The 26,007-nt window shown below is 47.5% G+C and overlaps 1 protein-coding gene across 7 annotated transcripts; it reads right to left on the bottom strand.

Annotated features, from left to right (window-relative positions):
• Positions 1 to 160: 160 nt before the first annotated feature.
• USO1 (USO1 vesicle transport factor) lies at positions 161 to 25,335 on the bottom strand. 7 transcript variants are annotated; one of them, XM_038135948.1, is made up of 26 exons: positions 25,180 to 25,335; positions 24,902 to 24,988; positions 24,717 to 24,781; positions 20,362 to 20,441; positions 19,380 to 19,391; positions 17,148 to 17,248; positions 16,137 to 16,239; positions 15,927 to 15,982; positions 15,577 to 15,697; positions 14,149 to 14,327; positions 13,590 to 13,730; positions 12,727 to 12,815; positions 12,043 to 12,197; positions 11,599 to 11,810; positions 10,682 to 10,702; positions 8,883 to 8,993; positions 8,123 to 8,241; positions 7,740 to 7,921; positions 6,758 to 6,879; positions 5,697 to 5,835; positions 4,762 to 4,925; positions 4,455 to 4,544; positions 3,637 to 3,723; positions 2,179 to 2,277; positions 1,500 to 1,715; positions 161 to 1,119 (listed from the first exon to the last, which is right to left on the bottom strand). In XM_038135948.1, exons 1-26 carry the CDS (start codon positions 25,243 to 25,245, stop codon positions 1,012 to 1,014), a joined length of 2,925 nt encoding a protein of 974 aa, XP_037991876.1. In that variant the 5' UTR covers positions 25,246 to 25,335; the 3' UTR covers positions 161 to 1,011. The 7 variants fall into 7 exon arrangements, with proteins under 7 accessions (XP_037991876.1, XP_037991877.1, XP_037991879.1 ...); XM_038135949.1 differs by having other exon boundaries at positions 11,599 to 11,804; XM_038135951.1 differs by lacking the exon at positions 10,682 to 10,702.
• Positions 25,336 to 26,007: the final 672 nt, after the last annotated feature.

Genomic DNA, 26,007 nt, shown 5'->3' with positions numbered 1-26,007 from the left:
CCAGGGCCCTTCAGGTAAGGCCAGAGCAGCACTCACATGCCTTTTGCCTTTGGAAAGAGTATGTGGTGTATTATTACTTTAATCCACCAGAGCAGACTGATTGTAGATGCTCTTGTGCATATAAAAATGTATGCTTTAAAGTTAGGACAAGAGAATTAAATGAGGACAAAGTAGACACATTCTCTTTATTACCAAAAAAAAAAAAAAGAATTTGATGCATTTACCATTCTGTTTTCTTTTAAAATTTTATCTTTTATTTACTCGTAAAGAGCCAATAAGTTATATAAATCAGAGTAGTTTTCATTTCCTTACTGAAGTAGTCAATAAGATTTTAACTTGGATTTATGCTGACTCAGTAGCACTTTAGCTCTTTGAGTGTACTGGTCTTTGTTTTCCACAGCAATTCCTCACCCCAAGGCTACATCTCTTGCACAGCTTCCAAAGAAAACTCTGCCACGGTGTTAGCAGAGCCCTGTGGCTCCCCAGGAGGGTCCAAGTGCAGCCAGGGCAGCGTCCAGGCACACACAGGGCCCCTGGCACCCCCAGAGCCAGAGCCTGGCCTGGCAGAGGCCACCCCAACCCTTCTGCCTCCCAGTGCTGCTGAGAGGAAGCCACAAACTACACTGAAGCTCCATGCTGAAGGCAGGGGGAATGACTCCATGTGAGAGATGTTAAACCAAATACTTTTGTATTTAATTATGTTAAGAGCTCAAGGAAGTTTTAAAACCGTAGACAAACGCACAGAACCGTCAATGACAATGAACCAAGGCAGCAACATTGTCATTCCCTGCTTGAAACAGTGTCTGAAGCAACTTCTAAACAAGTACAACCTGGCATATTCATGTAGAACTGAAACTGTGATTTTTGTTTGCTTTACCTAGTACAAAGGATTTTCCAACACTTGAGTAACTTATAACGAGGCCCATGGTTGTCATTTCCCCATCTGCTTCCCATAAGCAGATGTTTTCCTTTGTACACCAGTAAGAGATTTTTCCCCAAAAACAATGCAATCTAGTTGTCATGGTAAGACACAACAGCATTCTCATCTTGTTCCTCTTCATCTCCATCCTCATCTTCATCCCCCTGATCTCCAGATTCAGTATCATCTTCATCTTCAACCTGAAATACAAGATCTATTGTGAGCAGTAATATCCCTTACTCCGACCCAACCTTCTGAAGGCAAGACAAACGCTGAGTGCAAATTAACTTAAAGATAAGTTAAAACAACTATGCCACATCAATTAATGCTTATTAAACGCAACTGTCACCTTGCCATGTCCACAGTTCTTTACTTCTCTGCTGAGGAGACAAGTGGCTGACCACTGGGGACAACAGGCAGTGGTCAGCTTTCTCTGATGGCTGCCAGTTGTTGAAAAGGTAACTGATAGATGGAACTTCCCTCTATAGGAAGGGGCCTCACCAGCCCTTCTGGATCAAGGATTGCCATGCCCAGGCCTGTGTCGGACCCAAGAACTCCCTGGATCCATTCCTTCGCTTACCGCTACACCAAAGTCCTTCAGTTTCATCTTCTGGGCAGATATTTTCTGATCCTGGTCAGCCAAAAGCACCAGGAGATCATCCTGTTCTTTCTTGGATTCTGCAACTTCTCGCTCCAGTCTACTGTTCTTATCTTGCAATATAGCAATCGTGCTAGTGGATGAGTCCAGCTGCTGCTTCAGTGATTCCTTCTCCTCAGAAAGGGCCTTGACTTGACTCTGGCAACAGGGAAATCCCACATCAAATTACAATGCAAGCACAGGTAAAGCTGAAGCGCTGTATCCTTCAAACACACCCTGTACACAACCTTTAGCAGCTCCAGCCCACTGCTGGTTCCTGTGGCCTTGTTCCCGCACACACTTACACATCCTTACACAAACTATTACAGTTGGATAAAGCAGGAATAAATATTAACAACGATGACCTTCCTCCCAGTCACCCTGGACTGTCTGGGTCATGGTAAAGCTACACCCTAGACTGTCCTTACCAAGGCCTTGAAGACAGACAAATTTTGATTTCCCAGGTGAAAAATTAAGGAGACATCCAGCTTCCCTCCCAGAGCCTGAAACACTGAGGATGCTGAGGAAGCAAACCACTTCCCCCAGCCCTGGCTACTGTAGAGGCCTCCTAATTGAAGGCTGGGCATCCAATGGCTTCGTTTGGTGCTCACCCACTACCCACCTTCAGCTCTTTTATTTCTTGCTCCAGTCGTGCCTCCAATTCTGAGCTCGTTGCTGCTGTTGCACCACTGTCTCCTAACATGGGATCTGTAGCTGTACTCTGTGGACAAGGAATTCCCCCTCAGTGTTGCACACACTAAGACAGCAAGCTGAGACGTTACAGTCATTTTCTTAAAGCATATTCTCTTTTTACAGCATAGCCAAGGTATGGTGATGACATACACCCCACGCTGCAAGGCATCAGCAAACAGATCTGTGCTTCCTCGGGTCTCAGATTCGTACACACATGTACACACCAACAAGAAGACAAAGCAAAACCTTTATTTCGTAGCAGCTGCACTTGAAAGACTTGTAGTTTTTTTCCTGGGCAGATCCTATTACAGGCAATCCACCTTTGCTCTGGTACTTTTGAAGCACCACAGAAGTCTTTTTACCAGGCTAAAGATGCAATTTATTAGGCTCAAGTTCCAATTCTTTGCATAAGGCTTGTAAAAATAGCATCAGTTTGATCTCAGTCAGCCCTACACCAAGTTATTTCCAAAATGTGGCAGCTGCCTATCAGCTACAACTGCCACATGGCACAAATTGGAGACCAATGCCTGTCAGCTGGAGCACACTTAAGCCCGTCCTCCAAGGAAGAGAGGCAGTAGGATATAGGATGGCTGTGAGGTGGCCTGACAGCTGGAGGGACACCAGGACACACCTCCAAAGGCATCATCACAAGCACACATGGCCAGCACGTGTGCAATGGCATCTTGCCTCCCAGCAGCTGAGTCTGCCTCTCGCAGACCATGTGTACACTGAACACTTGTTTGTCAGCTGCTTGTGGGCCCCTCTTCCTGCAGCATGATTTATCTGTTAGCTCTGCTGTGGAAGCGTCTGGAACATTTTCAGACAACTTGTTCAGGCTCTGCAGCCCAACAATGCCTTCCTAAAGTAGTTAGTTTTAAAGACAGTCACATTGATACAGCCACAAGGCTTGACTGCCTCATCGGTTCAGTACACAGCCAAAAACACCTCTGCAGCTTTTGGAGGCCTGCACGGACAGATGCCCCTATCATTTGCCCTTCAACTAGATATCAACTTGGAAATTAGTATCCTCAAGGGCTGGTAAGAACAATGATCTCTCTCATGTGTGTGATATCACGCAGTTGTGTATCACAAAGGCTACTGACTTTAATTAGAGCATAAGCCTGGAACAGCCAGTAGTTTATAATTGTTTAAAAATGCCAAGGACCGGTGCCATCAGCGAGAACTAACTTGACTCAAAGTCCCCTCTATGCTCATCAAGGATTTGTCTGGGTGACTCATGACTTAATTTGAAACCCTGCTGCAATCACTTGCTGATGTGTGCACTTAAAAGGAGCTCAGTTTAGGAAAGCAGCTACAGACAGCAGCAGGAAGGCAAGTCTTAAGATTTAGTTCCCATAGACAGAAGAAAGAACTAATTCACCAGTACCATCACTTGGAGCTTTTGATTCTCCATCTGAAGCTTAGAGATTTCTGCAGACTGTAGTTGTATCTGACTCCTGAGCATTTCTAACTCCTTTGGGAAACAGAGACAGAACTTGTCAGGTCATTTGATAAAACAACATATTCACATGAAATTTTCCTGTGGTTAAATGCTCCCAGACTACCTGCTTCATACCAGCAAATGGAACAGCTAAGGTGCCTCTCAGTGAGACCACAACAGCTCTTTCCTTAAACGACAAGGCTGGACAGCAACACACACCATGGTGCACCCTGCTCTTACAACCCCTCCTGTGTGGAATGCCCAGCCAAGGCAGCTGTCTGAGCCTCAGCCACTGGTATCCAAGTGTTTCACACCACTGGCACTCCCACTGGCATCCTCTGCATTGCCCCTCTCGGTGCACAAACCCACGGTGACTTACTAATCCAGGCACCACTAGTTCTCCAAACAGAGGAGCTCCAGCAGTATTTCTTGAGCAACAGCTACCTTAAAGAACTGAATCTGCAGTTCTTTATTCTGTGCTGTACATCTAATACCTGCAAACTCTCCTATCAACATGTAAGCATACATTCTGCACTGGATAAACACATTTTGTAAAGCAGTGCAAGCACCTTCTGCTGGCTCAAGCCTGCTCAGAGAAAACAGCCAATTCATTTTTAGATGCACAAACTTGATGCTCCAAGATTAGGACCATCATCACAAAGATGCCTGATGAAAAACAGCAACACTTTGAGGAATCCATGCTCCTCCCTAAAGAGTAAAGCTCTCTACCCCCATTCAGCTGCACTGAAATACCACAGGTTCACCTTCTGTAGCTCATGACTGTGCTCCAAGCCACCAAATCTGCTGGTCTGTAAAGACTGCTCTGTAGATCCCATCTCCAACTGGGAAGAATTCTGAAAGAAAAATGGGGAGAAATCAGCTTTAGTACTAGAATTCTAAACGTAGTCATGTAGTCAAAAAAGTCTAGCTGTTCTTGTATTAGCAAACTGCCAGCGAGAAGCCACAAGCAGGCTGAGCAATGCACATCAAAGCTCTCTAAGGAGAGCAGCTGGTTGTGTCCTCTGAGGCGAGTGCAGAAGGACCTCTCACCAGTGCAAATGCAGCACTTACCAATTTTTCTATCAGAGAATCCTTTTCCTTCAACTGTCCTTGCAGCAGCTCATGCTTGTTTTTCCACTCCTCCAGTTCCTCTTTCAGCTTGCTCACTTCTTCTGTCTGAATGCCATTCATCTGCAACGTGTCACCATGGGAATTATGATGCTGGGTGTCCTTTCCTAAACAGCAAGAGGTTACAACCAAGGTCAAAGAAGCAGTTCTACAACTTAGCTTCCAGCAGACCAATCAAAGTACTTGTTACCCATCCTGCTCCTGCCCCACAAGCCCTTCTCATTCCAACTAAAGGAGCAAAGCACAGTACTGAAGAATTCTCTGCATATAAAACAGAATAAACAATGAACAGCTCTCATTTGCCATTCCTTCAGGTATGTGTGCTGCCTGCTGCTTCAGCCACTCTGTTCATCAAAAATAATGGCATGGACAAATTCAGAAGGTAATTGATTTTAATCATGTAATTAATCATAAGTAAACATGTTTTTAATCATAAGTAATCACGAAGGCACTTTGGGGATTTTTAATCATGTCATGTATACCTTATCAGGCATTTTGACCCTGGGATAAGGAGAACATACTGCCCTGATGTGCACACTAAATTAGCAATTTCTCTAGTGACACTAACAGGCTTCACCTTGCACATCAGCCAGACCATCTTCCCCAACTCACACCTGCCTTCCAGACCCCAACTTCAGCCCACTCCAGGGCCCATCTGGTCATGTTCTGAACCCGGATAGGCAGTAATTGTTTTGGACTGACTTGACCCAAGGCAGAGGCAGCCTGTCCCAGCAGCTCCCTGGCAGCCAGCAGTCCCCACAGCAAGGGTCAGCTCATACACCAGCCAGGCTGTCTCTGCTGGAGCTCTGCTGCAGCTCGCCAGAAGCCACAACATCTCTGCACAAGCATGATTTTCTATTGTCACTCCTGAAGCCCACCTAGCTGTACTTTCAGGAGATTGTACTGGTCCTTATGCTGCTGGATCTGAGACACTTGCTGTGTGACTGTAGCCTGGAGCTGTTCATTTTGAGACGTTAAAGTGTTGATGCGCTGTTTCAGCTCTTCAAGCTCCTGGTCCTGTGAAAGAAAAAAGAGGCACCATACTGCACACATACAGTAGTCATATCTAGAGTTATACTAGTAACTCCTGAACACAATCCTGTCAGGAAGGTGAAGGAAAGCAGCCAAACCTGAGCTCCACCACCCTGTGCTGCCCAGGACAGATGAGCAGCAAAGCCCTCTGCAAACCTAGCTAACTATGCCTAGGAAAAACACCTGGCAAAGACAGCAGCAGCCTGTCCCACCAATAACAGGAGGAAAAATGGACAAGTGGCAAACTGGCTGATTGTAATTTTTATCTAGCATACTAAAGCCTGCATTTCTTTTGTCTACTACTTCAGGAGTCTTTAAAGAAATCACGGTAACTACACACATGACATGTTCGGTAAAGTCTCTGGCAGTTCCCAAGCATCCCTAAAGCCTCATGTGCCCCATGCTTTGATCTCTGAACACAGAGCAGCTGCTTCAGTTTCCCATTTGCAGTTTAAATTAATTACCTTTGTTCCTCTACTTCTCCACCTAAGCTGCAGCAGCCATACAAGTTAACTACCCCTGGAAAAAGGTTTTCAGAGTCCAATCCCAGCAGGTATAGCCAAACTTCACCAACAAACCATTTTTTCATTCAGCCCCATTTCATGTGACCAAGCGAGAGCCCAGAAGTAAGAATTGTATCTCTGAAGGGCTGCAAGTTCTCCAGTTCCTCGTTTGAAACAAAAATACTCCAACACAGGTAAGAGCAAGGGAAAAAAAAAGGACCTTAACCAGTGTTCCAAACACTGACATTTCAGCTGAACCTTGCCGTGAGTGTTGTTAGAAGCATTTCTGCATTGCTAGATTCCCTGTTACTTGTTATGGAACAAGGGGGATCAAAGTGCACTGCAATGCCTCCAAAAGACAAAACTGACAGCTTTTAGAGGCACATGTATGTGCTCCCTCTTACCTGCTCCCTAATGACTTTTTTGTAGTGAGTCACAATGTTGTCATGCTGTTCCAATGTCTTCTTGACCTCCTCTTCCTTTTTATCTTCCTCACTGGACTTGTAAATTGCTTTACTTATGACACCTGTCAAAAACAGTTTCTGTCAGCTAGAGCCCAGTTCACATCTTTGTCCCCAAAACAGTCTCACAGCTTGAGTTCGCTGCATTACAAACTCAACCTGCACATTAAAACAGGGATTGTCACAAAGGCTTAACAGAAACGGTGACTGGATTGCAGTTTGCACATGTACTGCTTTTCTCTGTCCCAGGTACGTAAACAGGTGTTTTGAGTTAATTCCTAGGAAAAAAGCTGTGTTCTTACTTGCACTATGGCTCCATACAGCTGCAGCCCAAATCATGCTGCAAGTTAAAGGCTTAGGATTGCAAGAGCAACATGCAGATGAAACTGCTTGGGCAAACCCATCTTTACCATTGCTGCTTTAAGGATTTTTCCTTGTGTAGACTGATTTAAGTTTAGAGCAATATTAACAAGCAGGACACCAGTCGGTTGTTAGATTGATGACAACCCAGGAAGCACACACTAAAGCAAGTGTCCACTTCCTAACAAGGCAAGAATTGCAGCATTCACCTTTTTTAACTTATCAATTAGAAACAACTATCTGGATTATGTGCTTCAACAAATGAAGCTTCTATGACCATTGTATGTGCTCAGTACTTGAGTTTCTGTGTGAGCACAGGTAAACACCTCCTGGCCAGTGTGATAACTCACAAAACCTATTGATCATCAATTCACCTAAGAGTACCAGGTAATCCACTTAGAGGATTTTTACTTAACACTTGAACTGCAACTTGGGTATATGATTACTTACAGCTATTACCATAACCTTTAGTGTCATCACACTCCTTTCCAGAGTAACACATCATGTTGGGTAGCTCATCCATCAATTCATGACAAAACCTAGAGAAAGGGGCATAACATCTCACCTTCCAATTCCTTTACCAGCTTTGTAAATTCATGGTCAAACATCATGTGGTCTGGACTAGAGAAACTGGGCTGTGGTTTCTGAGCAGCTCTGGAATAAAGTTCATGTTTGCTAATGAAGCCAAGCTTCTCAATGAAGTTCTCCCTGCCAATCCTCTTCTCAATCAGCTGCTTCAGCTTCTCTCTACAAGGAAGAGACAAATCAATGCCAGGGCAACAACAGGACAAGAGAACCCACTGCTACGTCAAGATGGGTTCTGCAAACAACTCATTATCTGTCTCAAGTCTTAATCCCACTGCTGTCCCACTTCAAAGCCTCTTGAACCACCATCTGCCTTTCACAAAAGCTTGCCCTGCAGTCCTGGTATTTCTGCATCATACTTACTTCCTATAATTCTCAAGGGAATTGTCATTGTAGTAGATGGAAATGCCAAGCAAAAGTGCACACAGGCCTTGGACAAGCTGCTCCTCTTCTCCAAGGTTTTCAGCTATCTGCCCTGTGAGCTAGAACTCTTGATAAGGATATTGAAGATATTTCATAATCACAACACATGTAACACTTCCCCCTGTACACATTCCCTTGTATTTACACACCAACCCAAGCTTTGTTAGGAAGCAAGACAAAAGAGCTGACAAAACCCTTGCAAAGTTAACTCCTGTTTGGAAGGGCTCAGGTGATCCTGTACATCTCTCAGTAGCTGTCTGTTTAACCTGAGACATTTACTTGTTCCAGAGCACACCTGCAGTGTAGGTGAAGGTGCCCGTTTAGCTTTATGTGCTCATGCACTTGACTAGTTTTTGCCTGAAAAGCGAGCAGAGAAGTCAAGGTAAGTACAAAGCATTCTTCTTGCCTCTTGAGTGTAAGTCTAATTCACACTAAAAACACCAACAGGCTTGTTGCACTGAGAGCTCCCCTAGCTGGCAGACTGGGGCAGTTTTCCACACCACTTTGGTACGTGCATCTCACACACGAGTCAGCGGACACCGAGCACTGGCAACTAAGGGCTGATTCATCCCTTGGCCCAGTGCACTGCCTGCTTTGCAGAACCCCCACACAGTGATCTAGACAAGCCTGAACCTGAACACGAGTTACCCAGCTCGTGGCTAAGCAGGGGGTCACACTCTGCAAGCAGGCCAAAGGATACAAAAGGCACATTGGCTGGGTTGTGAAGGAAGTGGGTGACAGCAATGGAGCAGTTGCTCAGCCACGTACAAAGCAACATCAGTAGTCCAACTCTGGTCTGGACCTTGCTGCCCTGTGAAGAATAAACACCCCCATCATTACCTTCCCACAGAGAGGACTAAAATACAAACCCAAGCTGTATTGGATCAGAACTCACCTACTTGCACCTTATTTTCTCATTAACTGCAAGTCATGTCTGTCCAAACACCCGTTTGTTAGTTATACTGAACAGCTTGAATGCTTGGATAAAACAAGGATCAAACCACTGATGGAGAACTGTTCTCAGAGCAAACCAGCAAGCCACACAGGTGTGAAATATTACTCAATGCAAATCAGCACCAATATAAAACCATAACGTGTTAGTTCTGCATTTTTAATACAAGGGTGACACGAAGGAATGTACACAAAACCCCTTTAAAAGAAGGAACAAGGTGTACATTTAGTCACATGAGGATTCCCTGGAAAAGATGCACCACCAAGACCTAGCCTGCTGACAAAACTGCCAGGTGTTCCTAGTATGATTTTCTGAGTAAAAGAACATTAATCCTGTAATGGCTTTTGGTACAGACAGTATGTACATTAAGCCAGCACAGCAAATGCTAACTGCAGCCTTTTATTTATCCTAGACAGACAAAATTAGTTTTCATCTCCATATCAGCTGTCAGCAATTGTGTCTCAGCTGCAGGTATTTGGGCCCAGCTGAGCTAAGACAAGCACCCATCTCTTCCCGCAGCCAACATTCAGATGGTGATCCAGGAAAGTGTTCCCTCCCCCACTTACCCACACTGGCTCTAATTGCCCCAGCAGGATGTGCCAGCCCAGGCACACTGGGAATAACCCCCGTAACTGTCAGTGGCCCTATGGCACATGGCTGTACCTCAACCTTCTCCAGCCTTGCTACTTGTGGCCTTTCCCCTCCTGAGAAGCAGGCTTCTGCTTTTGCAGCCCAACACTGGAGCACTCCCATATGCTGGAAGCAGCTGCAAACCACATTTCTTCTCAAGCACTGTTTGTTGTTCAGAGTCAAACTGATGTGCTCTGCCTAAGGATTTTCACACAGCCCAGAGCATCCTCTCTAAAAACCGGCTGTGTTCTAGACATACCATGATAATAACTCCTACTCTGACAGATGACAGCTCCCCATGGCTGCTGTTCCACAGCTCAGAGCTGGTAACAACACTGAGCTGTGATCAACAGGCTAAAACAACACAATTCCACGGCAGAAACACATTTTTTTGTGCCACAAATAATCAACTCAGCTGTGTTTTAAGTAGCAGCCTGGAAATCAAACAGCTCTGCAGGGATCACCCGCTCATAACGAGATCCCTGCGATCCACAATTAGGCAGGCTAAATGGTTTTTCCTCTAGCAGTCAGGACATCAGCAGCATATCCCCACTTCTGATGGTACCAGTGTTTGCCACAGGCCCTTCAGAAAATACTGTTCCTAACAGTTGTAGTTCTCCTTAGAAGAAACCCCACCTATTATGTGAGCAGATGGTCCATTAGTCTGCCCCCCGAGAAAGAAAGCACCAGTGCTGCCCAAGATACACATCCCATAGTTTTGGGGGCGCCCCCAGAGATTCCCCTGGAGGCACCAAGAGTTTGTTATGCCAGGGAAAACCCAAACCACTGCAACACAAAGCTGTAAGTGGAAACACATCAAAAAGCAGTTAAAGAAATTCTCCCCAGCAGACCCCAGACAAGAGGGAAAGGCCTGCTTTTGGCAGGAAAACGCACAAGCTGTGCCAAAAAATACATACCCGTCTGTCGATCTTATCACCCTGCAAGTTACACACAGATTACTTGAGAACCTTCAAGTGCAACATTTCAGACACATCCCCCCCATATCTGAGTCCCCTTTGTCTGTAGTGCTGAAGCTTCACAAGCATTTCTACTGACTCCAATTTACCTTAGACAGAAACTCCAGGAACAGGATAAAAAAAATGAATACTGGCTATGTTTAGCTAAAGCAGGAGAAAAGTCATAGGACCAAGTTCAAAATTCCAGCCATTATTTTCACTTGCAACAAAGTCTAATTGCCACCAGAGTTAACCAGCTCCCTACTAGCAGGCTTTTTCCCTGAGTGGTTCTAACACAGCTTCATGTCACAAGGAGGCACAGGCCAGGAGGTGAACTTCCCTCACTTGACATTTGCCAAGCCAAGTATTAACATGCTGAATAATCTCAGAAAAGTTTTATCTTTGCATAGCAAAGCCACTTCTTCAGCAAAAAGCATGTGTGGGGATTCTGCCAGTTGGCCTTGTCCTTTCAACCTAGCCTAAGACCTGGATGCTTTGGAGCCACCTGAGAACAGGCAGCATCAAGGAGCAACCTGATGGAAAACCAAGATTTGCTGCTACTCTCCTCCCCTCGAAGGAGCTTTAAACAAAGCTTAAAAAACAGCCTGCAAAAGACAATCCTCCTCCTCATCAAGCCAACACTCGTGTCACCACAGTGCCCTACTGTCCCTCCTACCCCAGGAGGGACACTGTCCCTGCCACCTGGAGCTGCGTCCCCGCCGTGCCCTGCCCAGGAGGGACACTGTCCCTGCCACCTGGAGCTGTGTCCCTGCCGTGCCCTGCCCAGGAGGGACACTGTCCCTGCCACCTGGAGCTGTGTCCCCGCCGTGCCCTGCCCAGGAGGGACACTGCCAGGGCGAGCGGCAGCGGCGCCGTACCTGCGAGAGGATGTTGGTGCACTGCTGCAGCAGCGACACGGGCGGGTTGCCGATGCTGGTGGCCAGCTGGACGCGCAGCAGCTGCTCCTTGAGCGTGGCGTTCTCCTGCAGGGCGTGGGCCAGGGCCACGGCGGCACACCAGTTGGACAGCGAGTCCGTGGAGAAGAGGCCCCCGCAGAGCAGCTGGCCCGCCGACACCGAGTTACCTGTAGCTAGCGGAGCGGCCGAGAGGTACGAGGGACATTAACACAAGCCACAGAGATGGCAAAACATTTCAGACAACATGGCTAAAACACAGAAAAACCATACTGGCGACATTTGAGACAAATCTAAGCCGAGTCACCCTGCCAGACCAGTCACTGAAGAGCAGGGAAATAACCCCTGAGGAGACACCAGGCGGTGCACTGCACAGGTGCTAGCTCACAGCCCGCTGCCCCGGCCTACCGTCAATCGTGGAGGGCAGGAGCGTGGAGACGATTTCTCCCTGGCCTTTTTGGTTTTTGTACAGAAAGCACTGGAAACAGTAGAGAACGGCACAGCGCAGCACGAAGGGCTGCCTCTCGTTCACCATGGACATCAGCAGCACTACGATGGCAGGCCTGTTGGGAAAGCAAGGAAAAGCTGAGAACTAAGCAAGGAAAAGCTGAGAACTGAACTGTGAATGCAAACAGCTGCAGGTACATATAATATGGATCTGTTTCATGGCTAAGGAAAGCTACTGTGGCCTAGCACTGCATTTATTACCCTTATTTCAAACAAGGGTATTAAACCCAAGGTGTTACAAGTTTTTCAGTTATTTATATACAAAATAAGAGATTGATTATCCACCTCCCTTGCCTCCAAGTCCTCTTTGGACTACCCTCTGGCTGACAGCAACAGCAGCTCATCCCGATGAAGGAATTTTTCAGTCATTGTTCATTTGTTTTTCAGGTGACACACAACACCAGTTCTAGGCCTCATCTCTCTGCAAACACACCTGACACCTTAATGCTCCAGCCAACACACCCTACATGAACTTGAAACTGTTAGTCCAGATCATAATTCCCAGTGTGGAATAACAAAAATCTTTTGGATTGTCCATACCACTACCTTACCACTAACAGAGTTGAAACACTTTTCTTCCTCTACCTTGGTGGATTAGAAGGTGCATTTACAGAGGCAAAGTAGTCTTGATTCGTCTGGCATCCTCGGATGACCTCCGACACAGTATTAATGGTCTAGGGAAAGGGCAGAGAAGAAAGTTAAATTGATGTTGAAATCTGAGCCATGGTCTGCCACCTAGAGCTTTCAGAACTGTTCCAGTTTACCTTGACAGTTCAGTTCTGAGAAGCACACACAGCTCAGAGACTTAAGTAAAACCAGTGTGCATGAGATCAAGGCATTTAACAGCTGTAAAAGATGCTGAGCAAAGCCTAAGGGACACAAAGCTCAGTCACCTCCAGATGAATTTTGCATGCCAGATCAGTTTTTCTATGACAGCAAAGTAACAGCTAAACTGCACATCTTTGAAAAGTGAAAAGGTGAAAGCTTTTAAGAAATTAACAACTGGAATAGAGGAGTCCACACCCAATCCAAGCACATGGTTTTGTCAAGGGTAAAATGCCTCATCCTACGTTGCTGGCAGGGCTTTGTAGAAACTAAAATCCCTCATCACTGGTAACCTATCAAACTAGAATATCTGTAGACTCTCCCAAAAAATTACAACATAATAAACCCACCCCCAAACCAGGAAAAGTCGTTAATCAATTCAGCTGCTCTGGGATATGGTGAAACCTAAAGGAAAAAAACAGGCAAATCCAAATCCTTTCTGGTTGCAGAACACCAGAAATTCACCAACGTAGATGACTCTTCCATTTACTCTGCCCACAGAGCAAGCTGACACCTCTGGCACCTGAAAGAGGTGCTCAGCAAATACCGAGTGAGTCTCTGCAGCAGCTGGGCATCCCTGCGGACTGCCGCTGTTAGCTCCCGCTGGTCACTGCCCCCCTTACCTCCGTGAGGATATCAGCAGGAACGCCGGTGGCCATGAGGATGGTGCAGAGCTGCTGCAGGAGCCCACAGTGGAACATGGCCTTCTGACAGCTGCTGGTGGCACCAGGGGGGTTCGTGGGGGACACCAGCACCCGCACAAGCTACAGAGGAGGAAACACGGCCATGTGAACAGAGCCTGGGGCCTTCTGAACGCAAACCCAAACTCATCTGAGGTTGCACTGTAAAACAGAACTGCTTCTAAAAATGGACACAGGAGACAACGAACAGAATGTTTATCTCATTGCTACATAGGGCCGCTTGGTTTTCAGTTTGATACCAGAGAGGCTTTTCACAGAACACCCCTAATTATGTCCTTAGTTTAAGTCTGTTACATCTCAGGTGACACGATGTCATGCGATGTGCCAGCCACCACACTCACCTGTGACAGGGCTTGTGCTGAAAGCAGCACAGCTCAAGAGCACTGGCAGCTAATTCTGAGCTGAAGAGCTGCATTTGACAGTTGTGACACGACACTTGGCACTGCACAAGAGCTGACATCTGGGTAATGAGCAGCTGTACCTGCAGCATCAGGTGAAGATTGGTTACTTTCTGCGCAGACCACCCACAGTTGTCATCTCCAACCTCAAACCAAGGCTTCATACGCTGAATGTAGGAACCTTCCTTGAAGAAATTCTGATTGGAATTATTGTTCTTCAACAAGTTCTGCAACAGGAGGAGACAGTCTTCCACCACAATGCCTGAGGAGACAAAGTATCATGTGGTGAATCAAAACACACCACACGGAAACAAATTAGCCTGTCCATACACTGAGGATGTTCTAGACAGAACAGGACAGGCATTTCTGAACTCCTCACTCTTAACACACGTTAGGCTTAGACCAATAACCAGGACCCTTGTGAAACCATAGCTGTTTTTCTTCCACAAGTCCAAAGCAGATTCCCAAAGCATGTACAGCTCATAGCAGTTAAGTGGGAAAATGGGAAAAACTGCCAAGGAAACCTCACCATCACTGTGTATCCCAAAGTTCACCTGTTCCAGAATCAGACTACACTGTCCCTATGAAATGCACTCCAAGTTCCTCCTGAACTCCACTGTGATTCCAAGGCAGCACCTCCTCCTGGCTCACATACTCATTCTCTACAATTACTGCTACCATCTTCAACTTATTTCTAATCTACTTGTCGGTTTTCTAATGACACTCAGATAAAGGCTCCTCCTGACAGTGAAACAGATAAGCAGCAGAGGGGAAAGCAGAGAAGTCTCAGCACGTAGGAATTTACATAACAACTCTCCTAAAAATATTAGCTGCCTAAAAATAGCAGCTTTAAATCAAAGGTTTGCTGAATACTTCCATGCCAACATCCCTGGAATAATACAGCTGGGAGAGAAGCAGTAACTGCTCCTGCAGCCCACAGAAAGGTCATGGAACAGCAACCTGGCATGCTACTGAAATAGACTGTAGTAAACACATCACATATTGCTAGTAAAAAAACAAGCCCTCAAGTGCTGGATTGTTTTTTGCTCCTTTTTGAAATTTTTTTCTCCTCCCAACAGGTGACTGACCCCTCAAGAAGCTGAAGTTGTTGGTGCAGCTGAAGGAACTCAGCCAGCTGTTACTTCCAGCCACTCCAAGCATCCAAGGATCTCGTGGGAAGAATGCAGATGCTTAACTCGGTGAGTGACAAATGTAGCACACACATCTGACACTGCCATTCCAGGCACAGGCCTAGGTCAAGCAAGAACCCACTGACTCCTGCACACACCCTCAGAGGGGTGACCTGATGTTTTAACTAAGTACACCAGCTTTTCAAAAGACACTGAAGCACAGCTACCTGCTCAGTCTGGTTTTGCTTATTTTGTCACAACCGGTCTGTAAACTGTGATCCTTTTGCCCACTGACCAAGCTGCAACCACCCACTAAGGTAAGCCTGCAAACATCAGCTCGCATTGCAGAAGCACAAGGCTAGGTGTAAGACTCCACTGTACCTCCATCGCTGTTTCCTTCCTCTGTTATGATATCCAGAAGCCTCTCAAAGGCATTCTCAAAGGCAACAATCTTCTGTATGGCTGCATTGCTTTTGGTCAGCTGCTGTAACAACAGGACTCCCTTGACAGGCAGAGGAGAAAAGAAACCAAACCTGGGTTTTAGTAGAACTCCATTGCTTTTGACCAGTCCCAGCTCTTGGGAGGATGCTCAGCCAGCAGCATCCTCCTCAGCCAGGCTCACAGGCACGCCCCACGGCCTGCAGCTCAGCACGTGCACACCCCCGTGCACAGCAGGCTCCTCAGGCACTGAGCCAGAGGATGCCAAGGGGCCGGCAGCAGCCTGCACTTACATCATTGCGGATCACCTCCCTGGAGTCTGCCAGCAAGTCCATGAGGCGGGAAACACCTGCAAGAAACCTCCTCTGAGTACACACTGGAAAAGGTGCAGCTTGTTCATGCTGGAGCTCTTGAGAACATCTTGCTCGAGACCCCTCTAGGCCTCTGCCATGTGTGCTGAGCATCAAGCTCCAAGTGAAGCAGCAGTGGGTTCAAGCACTCACCCATGGGGCTGACCAGAATGATCTGCTGCACCTGAGGCCCCTGCTGCTTTAAGAGAGATGTCAGCAGCTTCACTCCAGGCCAGCGAACATGGAAATCAAACTCCTGAAAGGATGGAAAGGAGCACGTTAGGCAACGAACTCCTCAGTATTTAACTCAGATACAGTGACACTTCCTTAATCCTGCTCAAAGCATGACATAGGTTCCACATAGGAAAAGTAGAATATCATGTTTTTTACTGAAGTTGGACTACAAAGCCAAGGAAAAAGAGAGTATTGTATTGTTCTCTCTCTCGAGCACAATCATATTCTTAGTTTGGGGAGAAAAATTTTAACAGCTCCAAGTAAAAAGGCAGTCCATGAGGACAAAACCATAGGAAAATAAGTATCATGCTGCTGGAAAGCAGTCATCCTTTCACTTGAACTGCATCTCAGACGTAACTGTCTGCTGATGATTTAATCATCGTCTGAAAAGTAATCCTTGTGCAAGGGACAACCACTGCTGTTTGGGGAGCAATCATTTTTATTCCTTCTAATTAAGTAACTAAACCCCTTTCTCAAGTAACAGGATGAGAGAACACGGCCACAAGGTGCACCAGGGGAAGTTTAGATTAGCTATTGAGGGAAATTTCAAAAGGTGGTTGGGCATTCCAAAGACTCCCCAGAGCAGCAGAGGAGTCATCCCTGGAAGTGTTCAGGAATCGTGGATGTGGCACTTTGGGACATAGCTTAGCAGTGAACCTAGTGGTGCTGGGTTAGCAGCTGGACTCTATGAACCTGGAGGCATTTTCCAGCCTAAATGGCTCTGTGATTCTCTTCCATGTTCCCCTGCTTTAAAAGCTGCACCAGCGGTGTTCATCCAGGTCAGTCCTGACTCAGCTCCAGCCCCACCTTCACTGGATGCTGGCACACCTCACCCCTGACACCAGCTTCACCAGGGCAAAACCATGGCTCACTCCATCAGGTGAAGCACCACCCATCTCTCAGCAGCCTCAACACGCCTCAGTTACTCACCTCCACCAGAGTCAACAGCAAAGTGACATTTTCTTGCTGTTTAATGAAAATCTCTGTGAACTGACTCCCCAAATCATCCACTTGTTTTGCTGAGTTTTCTTCTGTAACAGCAAAAAACAACATATTGCAACACAACTGGAACAGCTTCAGCAACTGTGATTTTTATTCTTACTAAAATAAGGCCAGGGGTGACCATAAAAGTTACAGTCACTGTTATAAATGTTAATTGAATTATTCTCAAAACAAAGACCAAAACAGGCTTTTCACAAAACAAAACCCCTACATGATTCTAAACGTAACTTCTGAATCTCAGCAGTTGCATCCCCATGTAGCTCCACTAATCCAAGAAAGCAGCCTTGCATGAGTACCTACACTGATGGGCAACAGCAAAGGACACGTCACAGCAAGAGCCTTGAAGGGTAAGGAACTTCAATCACCTAAAGCTAATTGGCCCAAACATCTTCATTATTCTATTGGGTTTAGCAACAGAAAGAGACCTCAACATCAGCAAGGGAAAAGAGTCACAGACACAAGCATGACAACCTCTCACTCTTGCAATCTGAATTGATTTCAAATGTGCCCCAATTGAGTGCCATCCCATTCTCCACCCTAAGTTACACAGAACTGGGCTAGCACATCAGTTGTCTTACAGATTTCTTTCATGCAACAAAAAACAAAGGCTAAAGTGTGCCACAGAATGAACAAGCCCCATGCAAGCAACATCTCTGCACCACTGCTACTTTTCTAGGCTGAGTGACAATTTACGTAACTGTTCCACAAAACAGGGGCATGTAGGTACTACTGGCTGACATAATTAAGGAATGGCAGCTGGAAAACTGAGCAGGAGCAACTCCAACTCAAAGGGAAAGTGTTGGTTTTAATAGAAATTAACAGTAAAGCAAGTCTGTTTCTGACTTGGGATTTTCTCCTCCAAAAACCTCTCTGCTCTAAATGTCTAGCTGCAGAAATTACGATACAACACAAAAAACATCAAAAGGGGAAACTGACTATGTGCAAAAATAGCTCTAGTTCAGGCACCCAGCACCTAACAGGACAGAGTCCTACTGTGACCTCTCTGAAGCTGAGGGTCTTATCAAGTCTAGGCCACTCCTGAACTGACACATATTCATTTACAGAAGTGAAGATTAACAACTCCACACAGGTTCAGCTCCTGTACTTGCTGCTGTAGAATAAAAGGCAACTCAGCTGGGAATCAATGACAAAAGGATTGCACATCCTGTAGCTGGCTGCAGGGCAAGGGGAGAGCCCAGAAAACCTAAACATTTTAATGTCAAAATTCAGTCAAGTACTTGGCTTGGACGTTTCCATGAGCTGAACATCCTTGTCCCACCCTCAGCTGCAAACAGCAAGTGTTTGAACTCTTGCTGCCAACTGTTGCCCTTGCACAAGCTCCAGGTGCTAAGGCAATACCCGAGCAGCAAAAACAACCTGCACAGCCTCTCTCTGCAGTTGGTTTCTCTTACTCTATCTCAGGATTCTTCCATCAAAGGGCCAAAACACATTTCTTCTGTTCAAGTATTTCTTCTAGTACATTTAATAAAAAACTAAACTGCAAAGGGAAACTGTATTTTCCACTTACACCAGAGATGTTGCATCCAGCCTTCTACCCACAATTGTTCCTTAAATCTACACATTCCCAGGGCTATCTCAAATCAAGCCAGCAGCTGCCATCCAGTAAGAGCAGCTGAATTCACTACCAAGCAGCACTGCAGACTAGAATTTAGTTTAAAAGATAAAATCTGTTTCAAAAAGAGAACATGCAAAGCATTAGTGCTAACCTAGGGTAGGAGTGAATATGGTGAATATTTTAACATGCACTGCTTAAAAGAGACACTGTGAAGGATGCTCCCTTGCAGCTGATGCACTGGTGTCCAGCTCCGGGGCAAACAGAAAGTCTGTTCACAAGCTTTGGTCCCTTGGAATCCTACCAGTTTGGGGCTGCACACCTTGGACGTCCTTACCAAGAATTTACCATCGCTGCAGCCTCTGGGGATCTGCTGGCACTCAACATGCCAAACCACAGCAGAAGTCAAATGGGAAACACACTTGAGCTCCAAAGAGTAAGGAGAGAGCAGAAGGCAAAACGCCTTCCCTGAGCTCCAGAGCAAGTTCCTCCAGTGTCCTTTTTAAACAGCAGCAAGTGTTACCAGCAGGAGCAGTGACTAGGGCTACAACCAAGTGCCATATTTATACAAGTAAAGGTTCTTTTACCTTCAGAGTCATCTGTCAGTGCAGATAAAATAAAAAGAAACAAGAGACAGGTTTACCAGTTGAACAGCTTTCCACACAGCACAACCAATTACAGCATAAGCTCGGGTTTGCAAAGCAGCCATCCCAGCTTCCTACAGCAGCTGGACTCCTGTGGGAAGTTCTTATGGAAGGGGTCAGACTGAGGCACCCCATAACCCTTACAAACCCTGGTCATCTCTCACACACAAGCTGGACAATTCCTGGCTCTTGGGAAAAACCTGCCAACACTTTTCTCCAGTCCATGATCAAGGCCTCTACCACAAACGTGAATTCACCAGCACTATCAAACTCTGATCTTGTTCTAAACCTTTTTAATCAAGACGGGGAACTGGAGGAACGTGGAAAAGAAAGCCAAGCACAACTTGAAACATGGTTTAGACTAACGTTCATTGGCCTTGGAGACAAGTTTAATGGCCTTCAAAAAATCAAACAGGTAGGAGTGGCATGGATTTTCACAGCCCAGCTGTACAAAGACAAGCAGAATCTTTTTAAGTCTCTTTATCCGCTGCCACAGCAGGGTTGAAAAAGGTTTTCACGCTTACATGTGGCACCTTATAGCAGCTACCTTAGACCTTACATCTCAAAATCCTTGTTACATCAGGAGATGGTAATGTCTCATTTGGCAGTAACAGCCAGACCTATCCTTTCCCAATAGCAAATAAGGACTTGATTCTTGACTTACAAACTAGAACAAAAAAGTTATCCCATTCCAACCTGGCTCCTGTTCAGAGAACTAAGTTTTTTTCATTAATAAGCAAGAGATGCAGTGTTACTTTAATGCAAGCTGCATACAAAATCTTTAGCATTATCCTAAGAGCTATACACAACACCAGAGCAGGTCTAGGCGAGCATTAGTAAATCACAGTATCACAGCTGATAACTTGAACAAAGCACACGGAAAGCAATGCCACAGTTAACACAGCTATTATTACCAAGGGCTTACCTTGCTCCTCCTCTTCTAGGTCATTCGATATAACATTGTAGAGTGTGTCCAAAGCATAGCCAATTATTTCAGAATCTGAACTGCAAATGAGAGAACCACTTGTCTTTAATGACTTATTTCCATCTACTCTTACAACACTGCTCTTATGCCCAGGCAGTTCCCCTTGCAGCACCAGGCCAAGTAAGAAGCACAGATTTATTGCAGCACCACATAACCATGAGCTATCTGCTCCCTGAGGAGGGTCAAGCTCCTTTTCCCAGTTCCATTCCCTCAGGAGAGCCTCAGGAAGTCTGGTGAAACCAGACGACCACAGGACTCTTCAGTATAGGTTCATCTTTAATTTTCCAACTCAATCCCTCCAACCTGCTGTTAATTACATCAGAAATCCCTAGGAATATTTCAAACTTGCCAGAAGAACACCCAGTGAAGATGCAGACAAGCTTCAGCGTTTCCCAGGTGGAACCCTCCCTGCTGCACTATCAGAACAGAGCCAGACCTCAGAGCTCCGGGGGAATGCAGCAGCTGTGGACACTGACAAACAGGTGGCCTCTGTGTCACCAAACCCACTAAACCTAACTATGACAGGGTTTGGAGCTCCAGCATCCCCAGGAAGCTGCAGGGAAGCCCCAAGCATTTAGTGCACCTGCTCACACCCAGACCCTTCTCTCAGGAAAGACCTGTTCTTTCTGCATTAGGAAGGCTGAGCCATCTGTAAAGCCTATGCTACAGCCAAGACAGCACAAAACTTTATGGGGCAAAATACAACTAGATCATCATTTCTGCTACTTGCAACAAAAGAGAAGGAAAGCAGTTGGTTAAAAAAGGTAAAATCAAGCCTAAAATCACAGTGAAAGGTGCATCCAAGTGCAGAAGGACACACCTCACAGCATTTTCATGACTCTATCAAGCATCTGAAAAGAAGACTGTCAAAAAAAGTCTCTCACTCCAGCTTCTAAATACTTACTCTCACTGATCTGCAAGGCATTTCAACTAAGGCCTCCCCACCAGAGATCAATTAGCATTTCATGAGGCTGCTAGGCCAGTTTAGAGCAGAGGCCTGAGCAACCACCTAACCTTTTAGTCTGTGGAAGCAGCCTCATCCAGCTGGTATGACCACATCTCCAGCCTGCTCATGCTTTCCCTTCACTGCCATTTTAGTTCTTCAACACACTTCCCCAAAGTCTACACATCCCTTTCCATAGAAATGAAATAGATCCACATCTAAAAACACCCAGAGAGTTTTCCTTGGAAACTTGAAAAGCAAGGCTGCAGCTTTGTGGGTTCTTTAACATCTCTTGATAGGGAAACGACAGCAGCTCCAAAAGAATAAGCACATTTAACTTACACATGATTAAAAGCAGGCCTTGTTTCTCTGGCTGAAAGACAAGACATCACAAAATGAGGACAGCAGCATCCCACCTCTGCTGTTCGCTGCCTTGCCACCATCTGCTGCTCAGCACATCCCACATCTCATTGATTATTCTGTTTGTGCTGAGCTGCCCAGCTTCTACTGTACAGTAAAACCACTCAAGAAACAAGACTCGTCAGGCATCCACGAGAGGCAGCCTTTGTGCAAGGCAACATTCCAGCACAAGGCACCTCAGCCAACCTGCCTCTGCCAGTGGTGATGTCCCACAGCACCCAGACGAGGCGTCAGGGCCCCCAGGTTCACCAGAAAGAGCAGAGCAGAACCATGTGGAACTGAGGGCACCTGTGCAGGGACTGTCCTGCACATGGAGAAGCCAGGCTGGTGCCTCAGGGAAACACAGGCCATCGCTCAGGGCCACAAATTGAGCTCCAAATGCTTCCAACTCCTGCAACTGTCACACTGAAACTCAAAAACCTTTTAGTCTATGTACAAACAAAGCAGGTAAGGAGAAAGTTGACTCCTCACTCCAGTGCCTTGTCTCACACCAACAGCTGAGTGGTATTACACCATTTTACAGCCACATGCCAAATTTTATTCCAGGTAGTCCCTGGTGGGATGTAGCAACATCGCAACAAGACAGGAGAACTCCTCTACCAGATCACTATTTACTATTCCTAAATAAACACATGGCATGACAGTTCTAGTCTGCCTAAGTCTGGAATATGTAAGAGCTGACTCAGGCTCCGGGATGCCCAATTCACACAACTGGAAAACTTAAATAAATCAGTTTGCTATAGAAAAAGTTTTAAGCACTTGAGCAGGAGACAGAGCTTCAGATAAGCTACAAGTGAACGGTGTAACAAGGGGAAAGCTGTCTTCCACTTCAGAAGTGGGACGCTGCTGTTTCAGGGTAAAGGCTGCAACTAATCCACATGAAGACCCCAGGAGCTGAGGAACTGAGAACAGGACACAGGCAGCCCTTAGATTTCTCTAATAAAATTAACCCTGCTGTCATCTCAAACTTCACAGCAACACAACCAATGGGCCACAAGGCAGCACGTGCCCATGATTTACATGAATACAGTGACATGTGAAAAGACAACTTCAGTCAGTCACTGATCTCTGTTCTTGAGCAGCTGCAGGGCAAAAAAAAACCAAAAAAAACCCAAAAAAACCCAAAAAACCCACAAAAACCCCCCAAAAAACCCCAAAAAAACCCCAAACAACCCAACAGGGTGACAAGAACATTTTCCCCTTCTGCAGAAAGCTTCAGGGCACCTCAGGTGGACACTGGAAAGGTGCAAAGATCAGACCTATGGGTACACACCAAAACAGCAGCCTCTGTCACAGCAGCAGCCTCCCACCACACTAGGCCCTGGGGACAGCTGAGCCTGTGACTCATTAACCACTGAATCAGTCCAACTGGTTAGGATTCCCATTGCAAGAGGCTGGGCAATCCCATCTCTACCATTACTGACAACTAACAGTGCCAGGAACCCCAACATGTAACACTGCACTGATCACACACAGACTACAACTCTGTCTCCAGGAAGCCACAGCAAGCAACACCCGGCCCAGCTCACATGCTGGAGCATCAAACATGCAACAGCAAACGACTCCAGCAAGATCTCAAAGCCAGCATTTCTTCAGCTGAAGACCCAAAAAATCCCCCATGGATTTATTATTTTCTTTACACTGCAGCCTGAGTCACACAAAATATGTGTGCAGAACCCCAGCACACAATTTCCAAAGGATCAACTGGAGCCCCAAAAGCTCTGGAAAGCCTCAAGTTCCTGCCCTTCTCAACAGGATCAGCAGAGCCCCGCCTCCCTTCTCAAAGTTCAAATCTGCCCTCAGAGCAGATAAGTGGATGAAAGCAGGCTCCTTAACCTAGTTTTTATAAGGGCTTCCCCTCCACATCCACGACAGTTACTCCTACCACCTTGCCTTCCACTGTTTGCACCCGGTCAGACACTCAATTTCACCTGCTCAGCCCACAGATCAGGAATAACATGGACTTGCCTAGACAGCAGCCTCAGACCTTCCTCCCAGCTGGCATAACTGGCCAGGCAAGAAAGGCCTCCATTAGCAGAGCTTCACATCCTACATCCACAACTGGGGCAGGAGGCCTCCTTGCAGACACTCAACTGCAGCTTTCCTCACTCTCCTCAGCACTGCCATCAAAGGACACGCTCCTCCCTCCAGGGGATGCACATCCAGGTATTCCACAGGCTCACGACTGTCTCATGTAAATTGCCCAGCCTGCTGTTCAAATCCACACTGAATCATTATTATCCCCGTGCATTTGCCTACCTAAATACCAACTATGTGCAGTACTGGAAGCTTAAATCCAAGGACTGCAAAAAGGTTCCACAGTACAACATGTGGGCACTGCCAGGTACAGCAGTGACTGCAAGTATGGATAACAAAGACATTCCAAACACTGGATTGCATAAGTATTAAATTCCAGTCCACACAGAGCACTCAGACTCGTGCCGTCTGTCTTAGCAGCAGCCCCAGAACCTCCCTCTCTTGTTGAACCCAGCTGGTTTTTTAACACACATGAGGAAAAACACACCTCTGCTGACTTGATTCTTTTTCTCCTAATTCTGTCTAGCTCACCTTTTGCCAATAACAGCTTGATCTGGGTTATTCCAAGCAGTGCATTTAGTTAACAGGATCAGTTTGGACTCACCTCTCTACAGCAGAACAAAGACAGTCCTAAGAAGCATTAAGACATACTTGGATAGGACCCTCACTGGAGAGCTAGTCTTTCTGTCCCTCATCTCGGTTCCCAGAACTGTGTTTTTGCCTCCGAACAGGCAATGAGGACGTCTACCAGCGTAAAAAGCAAGGCGGCACAGGAGTCCTCAGCAACCCAGCTGCCCTCGCAGCTTTGTCAGCACAGGGCACCAGGGCTGCATCTGCTGTGTCAGCAGCACTGCAGGGTCGGGCCAGCAGCCCAGAGCGGCGGCAGGACGCTTACCGGTCTGTCTGGAGAACGTGGATGAGGTGTTCCATGGCCTGTATGCCCACCTCCAGCCGGTATTTCTGTTGGGAGAACAGACAAACGCTTAACGGTCGAGCCCAAACACCGAACACAGACCCCTGAACGGTACCTGGCAAAGCCACTTCAGACCCACGCCGCTGCTCGGGAAGTTGGCCACGTACCTTGGATAAGGACTTGAGAGCACGTACAGCATCCCGCCGGTCATCCAGCAACGTGGACGAAGCGACGCGGTCACAGAGCTTCTGGATCTGGAAGGGCACGCACAACAAACAGGCGGGATAAGCCGCGGGGGACACCGCCGACACACGACAGCGGCTCCCTGCCCGCCCCGGCCCCGGCCGCCACCCGGGCCTGTCACCGCCAGCGCCGCCGCCGCCGCCGCGCCGGCCCCGTCCCGGCCGCCCGGCCCCGCCGCCGCCCGGCCGCGTCCCCCGCTCACCGTGTCGGCTCCCGAGGGCTGCGGGCCGGCGCTGGGGCCGCCCATGACGCCCCGCAAGAAGTTCATGGCGGCTGGGCCGGCCGGCGCTGGCGCTCCCCCCGCGGAAGCGGCCGCCGCGCCTGCGCCGCCACGTGGCACGGCCGGGCCGGGCGGGGCCGCAGCTCCGCGGGCAGCGCGGCCCGGGCTGCTCGGGCACAGCGCTCCGCCCCGCCGCCCCGGGCTGCTCGGGCACAGCGCACCGCCCCGCCGCCCCGGGCTGCTCGGGCACGGCGCACCGCCCCGCCGCCCCGGGCTGCTCGGGCACGGCGCACCGCCCCGCCGCCCCGCGCTGCTCGGGGCACAGCGCACCGCCCCGCCGCCCCGGGCTGCTCGGGCACGGCGCACCGCCCCGCCGCCCCGGGCTGCTCGGGCACGGCGCACCGCCCCGCCGTCCCAAACGGCCCCGCAGCGAGCCCCAGAGCCGCGCGGGCCGGGGCATGAACCGGGCTGGTGAGCAGGCAAGCGCTCGGGCTTGGAATTCAGAAATTGCTTTCGCTGCTAATGAAAAGGAGCAAGGTGATGGGTACCCTTAGGTACCAGCGGAAAACGTCCCAACGCTTTTGAAACTAAGTCACCTCGGTGAGAACCAGAAGCTTACCTAGGTAAGACTGGTGGTTCAAGTCCAAGAGCACGACCAAGTTGATAAATTGCTTCCAGATGCTGAATGCCCCCACTGGATGCTCCTGTGACATGTTTGGGATTCCCGATGCTGCTCCCGATGAGGATGAGCAGCAACAGCCAAGAATCAGAACCTCAAACGCTTCAGGCACTGCACCCACACCCTGACGC

The sequence above is a fragment of the Motacilla alba genome, chromosome 4 (genome assembly GCF_015832195.1).
Source record: "Motacilla alba alba isolate MOTALB_02 chromosome 4, Motacilla_alba_V1.0_pri, whole genome shotgun sequence".
Taxonomy (NCBI): Eukaryota; Metazoa; Chordata; class Aves; order Passeriformes; family Motacillidae; genus Motacilla; species Motacilla alba.
Note: the sequence above shows the minus strand (reverse complement) of the source record. Positions and strands in the feature narration are given on the sequence as shown.